Raw genomic sequence first — 7,500 nt, 5'->3', positions numbered from 1 at the left:
AAATAATAATAATAATAATAATAATAATAATAATAATAATAATAATGATAATAATAATAATAATGATAATAATAATATTAATAATAATGTATATTAATGATAATAATAATAATAGTAACAACAACAATAGTAAAAATAATAGTAATAAAAACGACGACACCAGCAGTAGCAATAGTAAGAATAGCTGTACCAACAACGGCAACAACTACAATAATGATAATGATGATGATGATCATCATCATCATCATCATCAGCATCAGCATCGTCGTCATCATCATAACCATGATCATGATTATGATCATGATGGTATCGGTGTGATGATGATGATAGTGTGGATGATGATGATGATGGTGATGATAATGATGATGATCATGATGACGATGACGACGATGATGAGGATGATGATGATGATGACGATGATGATGATGATGATGATGATGGTGGTGGTAGTGGTGGTGGTGATGGTGGTCATGATGGTGATGGTGATGATGATCATGATGGTGGTGATGGTGATGATGATGATGATGACGATGATGATGATGATGATGGTGATACTGACGATGATGATGATGATGATGATGATGATGTCAATGATGATGATGATGATGAATATGATGATGATGACGACGGTGATGATGATGATGATGATGATGATGATGATGATGATGATGACGACGATGATGATGACGATGATGATGATGATGATGATGATGATGATGATGATGATGATGATGATGATGACGACGGTGATGATGATGATGATGATGATGATGATGACGACGATGATGATGACGATGATGATGATGATGATGATGATGATGATGATGATGAATATGATGATGATGACGACGGTGATGATGATGATGATGATGATGATGATGATGATGATGATGATGATGACGACGGTGATGATGATGATGATGATGATGATGATGACGACGATGATGATGACGATGATGATGATGATGATGATGATGATGATGATGATGATGATGATGATGATGATGACGACGATGACGTTGATCCTCCAGGGCATGTTGATTTACACTGCCAGGGAGATTAAGGCATATCCTCCCGATATTGTTATCAAAAGAGCCTCAGGAAAGGAAATGGCTCTCAACGGCCATATCAGTTCCAACAGACAACAATACAGCTTTTCATAGAATTGCAGAAATTATCCGAATGCAAACGCTTTTTCTGGGAAATAGAGATAAACAGAATGGTCCAGGTTTGGAAACAAATACAGTTCTAATAATGATGATGATGATGATGATGATGATGATGATGATGATGATGATGATGATGATGATGGTGATGGTGATGATGATGATGATGATGATGGAAGTGGTGGTGGTGATGGTGATTTAGGAATCGCTTAAAGGTATAGCCGGCAAATACACAACCAGCGTAGCACATATACGCACACACACACACACACACATGTATAACGTACAAATAATATATATAAATATATAAACACATACACATATATGTATGTATACGCACGCATACACATATATACATGCATATATATGTATATGAATATATAATATATATCTTTCTCTCTCTCTCTCTCTCTCTCTCTCTCATTCTCTCTCTCTCTCTACCCCACATAACTTCCATAAACTAACACTACAATACATTGTATACACGACATTGAGTGCTTAGAACGGAAGGCAAAAAAAAACTAAAAAATTAATCAGTGCGCATGCGTAAGGAAAAGAGAGAAGTCTGTTCGTTTATACAGTAAAAGCTCGAAACAAAATTTTTAAAAAACGACAAAACTACTACATCAACGAGGTAAATGATGAGGACGAGGAGGAGGAGGACGACGACGAGGAGGAGGACGACGAGGAGGAGGAGGAGGAGAATTAATAATAATGATGGCGACTAAAACGTTGATGATATTCAAGAGGATGTGGATGATGACGTGATATTGGTGGTTGGCGAGCTGGCAGAATCGTTAAGCACGCCGGGCGAAATGCTTAGCGGTATTTCGTCTGCCGTTGCTTCTGAGTTCAAATTCCGTCGAAGAATAACAACAACAACAACAACAACAACAACAATAACAACAGCAACAAGAACATGAATAACAACAACAACAGCAACAACAACAGCAACAGCAACAAGAACAATTTTTCCTGACCGATAGTTGTTAATTATTAAGACGATTCTAAAGTGTTAAAAATGGCGGCTAATGTGGTGTAGAAGCAATGGAGGTGTTTCATGGTTGTCGAAATGTTGTAAGTGTATGGTGTCTAGAAGTGCTATAGACGTGTGCTGGCTATCCTGCTTCAATGGTGACTGTTTGAAAATTTGATATATTTTGTCGGTCGTTTTTTCTGGTGTATTTGTCTCGATTTTATTTTGTTGATATATTTTATAAAATTTTGTTTTTGGTATTTTGTTATTTTTGGATATTTGCAAGTGGGCGTGACTGGCTTGTTTGAGAGAGTTTTTTTTTATTTATTTCATTTTTTTCAGGGAAGGGTGAGAGTTATTGAATACTTGATCTGTGGAATTAGCAATAGAAAGAATTAAGAATATACTGAATACGATACGATGTCTACGGTGATGCTGATGATAAGGAGGTGGAGGAGGAGGAGGGGGAGGGAATGGTGGTGGTGGGGTGATGAAGTGCAGGAAAGAAGAAGGCTGGATAGTAAGGCAACAGCGACAACAACAGCAATAATAATAATAATAATAATAATAATAATAATAATAATAATAATAATAATAATAATAATAATAATAAAAATCATAATAATAATAATAATAATAATAATAAATGCCCTGATGCAGTGCCAGGCAGGGAATCTCATGGCTTTTGATCTTAATTGATTGGAAGTGTTATCAAATTGCTTATCAGCTGTTTGACCTTAACCAGTTGAGCATGTCCCTTAGGAGCTGACAATATGTGCATCTCTGATTACGAGCAGAAGTAGTGGGGGAGCATCACAGCCATGTGCTGAGAGGAATTCTTTAGGGTTTGGATAATTCACCCTTGGAAACATGGGTGTTTCGTTCAACATCCTTAAATAACCTTTATTATTGGAACTTTTGAGCAGGATGGGCTACTCGACCTGAAGAAAATTCTATCTGGGCCCCACCTGCAAGGTCATACGCTGTTTATCTTGATATGAGATCACAGTGTCGCGCACATATGGTTGTGATGTATGTGCCTGATGTACCCTTATCAGACGGGTAGTCATGATGGGTATACTGGGTTTCGTATGTTTTACCTCAGTATCACTTTGATGGCATGCACTGCTCTCTCGTTCAATAATAATAATAATAATAATAATAATAATAATAATAATAATAATAATAATAATAATAATAATAATAATAATAATATAATAATAATAATAATAATAATAATAATATGTACATGACTTGCCTTGGTATAAAAGAAGGCCTACAGCAAATATTCTGCTCAATACCACAGATTTGTTTGTCAGTTGAGAATGTCCCTTGGTGTCAGACGATATGTACATCTCTGATCACGAGCAGAAGTAGTGGAAGAATATCATAGCGATGAGTTGGGAGGAAATCTTTGGGGTTTGAATAATTCAGATCTGGAAACATGGGTTCTTTCGTTCAGCATCCTTAAACAACCCTTATTCAGGGACCTTTTGAGCGGGATGGGTTACACGACCTGAAGAAAATTCTAACTGGGTCCCACCTGCAACGTCATGTACTGTTTATCTTGATATGAGATCACCATGTCGCGCACATATGGTTGTGATGCATGTGCCTGGTGTACCCTTATCAGACGGGTAGTCATGATGGGTATACTGGGCTTCGTATATTTTACCCCAGTGTCACTTTGATGGGGCATGCACTGCTCTCACACTCAATCATAATAATAATAATAATAATAATAATAATAATAATAATAATAATAATAACAACAACAACAACAACGACGACAACAACTGTGCTCCCTTTATCCTTATCATTATATTTTTCGTTAATATTAATCTACTCTATTCATGATTTAATTTGGTTTACCTTGTTTTTGCTTTCTTTTTTGTTGGCTTGTTTTGTTTTTTCCTTTTGTTCCTGTGTTTATATTGTTGTTTTTGTTGTTGTTGTTGTTGTTGTTTATTCCTCAGGTTGCGTTGATTACTTTGCTATCATTAATATTTTACAAATAACTGTAGCCACCACCACTACTACTACCACCACCACCACCCATCACCGTCGTCGTCGTCGTGTCGTTGTCAACATTAATATCAGCGATAGCGTATCATTTACCGTATCAACATTATCATCCTCCGTCTGCATTTACTTCCAACTCTGCAACCCCCCCCCTCTCCTCTCTCTCTCTCTCTCTCTCTCTCATCCCTCTCCTCACTCGCTCTCATTCCTCACTCGCTCTCATTCCTAATGATTATCATCATTATCACCACCTCCCCACCACCATCACCACCTTCATCACCACCATCACCACCTTCATCACCACCATCACCACCATCATCACCATCACCACCACTACCATCATTATCATCATCATTATCACCACCTTCATCACCACCATCACCACCATTACCACAACCATCTCCACCATCACCACCACCACTACCATCATTATCATCATCGCTCCAGTCATCATCATCATCATTATCACCATCATCACCACCATCACACCACCATCACCACCTTCACCACCACCATCACCACCATCACCACCACCATCACCACCATCATCACCACCATCATCACCACCATCACCACCATCATTATCATCATCACTCCCGTCATCATCATCATCATCATTATCACCACCATCACCACCATCACACCACCATTACCACCTTCACCACCACCATTACCACCATCACCACCACCATTACCACCATCACCACCACCATCACCACCATCACCACCATCATTATCATCATCACTCCCGTCATCATCATCGTCATTATCACTGTTTTCAGCATCGTCATATTCATCACCGTCGTCATCATCATCATCATCATTACCATCATCATAATTATCATCATTTCCATGGTCATCACCATCATCAACATCACTTTTATTGTTGCTGCTGTTGCTGCTGCTGCTGCTGCTGCTGCTGCTGTTGCTGCTGCTGTTGCTGCTGCTGTTGTTGTTGTTTTTCTAAGATTTATACTGTTGAGGTTATTGTTAGGATTTTTAGTCACGGGTGGGGAGTGGGTTAGGCTGAGGGTTGGGGTATGTGGGTAGATCGAGTGAGCGAACGTGAGGGCAGTGGCTCAATCTGCTTGAAATAGTAGCACACCTTCAAATGACAGGACAACGTCTTCAAAATGGACTCATGTATTGCCTTATGTGGTCGGGGTTATGGCCAGAGCACCTGGTCTAGCAAACCCGAAATGAAAGGTGCTCTGGCCATAACCACGACCACATAAGGCAATACATGAGTCCATTTTGAAGACGTTGTACTGTCATTTGAAGGTGTGCTACTATTTCAAGCAGATTGAGCCACTGCCCTCACGTTCGCTCACTCGATATACCCACATACCCCAACCCTCAGCCTAACCCACACCCCACCCGTGCTTACACCACTCTCGCCTCCCCCACCTCCCAACAACATCACACCACACCACACCACACTTCACCATGCCACACTACACATCACATCGCAACACACCACCCACACACCAGCACTGACCAATTCCCATCCCCACATTTTCACACCTACACACACCTACACGCACACGTTAAAACCACCAGCCCTCCTTCACACGCACATACATACTCTCTTATACACACACGCACCTTTGTTTTTTTGGGGCGGGTCATTTTTACTTTGTTATCTCCCTTACTTCTTCACTCTCCTTTGTGAACCTTCTGTCCGGCAGTCGCCATGATAGATCGGTAGCCACTACACACATTTTTTTCTCTCCTTGTTTTTTTTTCTATGTCCCTTTCTGTAGAAGAGCGTAGGCTCGAAACGTAAAAGACTTTTTCTATTCCTGAGCGTTATACTAATACATCTGTTTGTTTTATACACCACCTGTCTTCGTCTTTTGTTCTTTTTTTTTCGTGAGCTCTCCCTATATATATATATATATACTCTTTACTCTTTACTTGTTTCAGTCATTTGACTGCGGCCATGCTGGAGCACCGCCTTTAATCGAGCAACTCGACCCCGGGACTTATTCTTTGTAAGCCCAGTACTTATTCTATCAGTCTCTTTTGCCGAACCGCTAAGTGACGGGGACATAAACACACCAAGCAATGCTAGGGGGTCAAACACAGACACACAAACACATACATACACATACACATCTTTCAGTTTCCGTCTACCAAATCCACTCACAAGGCATTGGTCGGCCCGAGGCTATAGTAGAAGACACTTGCCCAAGGTGCCACGTAGTGGGACGATGAACCCGGAACCATGTGGTTGGTAAACAAGCTACTTACCACACCAGCCACTCCTGGCCTCCTATAATATATATATATATATATATATATATATATATATATATATAATATATATATATATATATATATATATGCTTTTGTTGTAGGTCAACTCTGCTCGAGCAGATTTGTGATCAAAGGCTTTCCATACGTGACCATTCTGTTTTACTTTGTTTCGTTTTCCAGTTATTACGTGTGTCTCTATCTAGGGTTGTATCCTTCAATGCATCCCGAGTCTTGTAAACAACGTAAGCCGTAATTTCAGGGAGATTCTGCTGCTGTTTCTTGCACTTGTTCAACCTTCATTGTTGCTGTTCTTGGTTTTTTACCATTCCTGTTATTTCATATCTTTAGAAAAGAAAACAAAAAACAAAAAACAAAAAACAATACGAGTATTTTATTATTATCACCATCATCATCGTCCTCCTCCTCATCATCATCATCAACATTATTATTATTATTATTATTTAGTATTATTATATTATTATTATTATTATTATTATTATATTATTATTATTATTATTATATTATTATTAATATATTATTATTATTATTTTATTATTACTACTACTACTACTATTATTATTATTATTATTTTATTATTATTATTATTATTATTATTATTATCAGAGGAAGGAGGGGGAAGAGGAGGAGGAGGTCAAGGTAGAGAGTCAATTAGTTGAGTTATTCAATATCTTAACAGCAAATTGCCTCGAATTTAATGACATGTTAAATACGACCAATATTTTTAATGTGCTTTAATCACGAGAGGGGGCGGCAGCAGAGGCAGCGGCGGTAGCGGTAGTGGCGGTGGCAGCGGCGTCGGCGACGGCGGCGTCAGCGGCAGCGGCAGCCGCGAGAGCGGCGGCGGCGGCAGCGGGAGCGGCGGCGGCGGCAGCGGGAGCGGCCGTAACGGCAGCGACAGTGATGCTGGTGTTGGTTGTTGGTAGGGTTATTGTCGGCGGTGTGATGGTTGTTGTGGTAGTGCTCAAACCGGTATTCATTACTCGATCCAACCAAAGCAAGTCGGTGACGTGCGGGATGGCGTTTTATCGTTGTGACGTAACAACGTCATTCGCTTTT

At 39.5% G+C, this 7,500-nt stretch overlaps 1 protein-coding gene across 1 annotated transcript in view; it reads left to right on the top strand.

Annotated features, from left to right (window-relative positions):
- Nucleotides 1-7,363, top strand: part of LOC118761821 (SCY1-like protein 2) — a gene marked incomplete at its 3' end in the record, with an annotated part of 51,229 nt that extends 43,866 nt beyond the window's left edge. Inside the window, exon 6 of the mRNA XM_036499980.1 lies at nucleotides 7,189-7,363. Within this exon, the coding sequence (XP_036355873.1) occupies nucleotides 7,189-7,363 (175 nt within the window). The remainder of the gene's footprint in view (nucleotides 1-7,188) is intronic.
- Nucleotides 7,364-7,500: the final 137 nt, after the last annotated feature.

The sequence above is a fragment of the Octopus sinensis genome, unplaced genomic scaffold (genome assembly GCF_006345805.1).
Source record: "Octopus sinensis unplaced genomic scaffold, ASM634580v1 Contig17708, whole genome shotgun sequence".
In the NCBI taxonomy this organism is placed as follows: Eukaryota; Metazoa; Mollusca; class Cephalopoda; order Octopoda; family Octopodidae; genus Octopus; species Octopus sinensis.
Note: the sequence above shows the minus strand (reverse complement) of the source record. Positions and strands in the feature narration are given on the sequence as shown.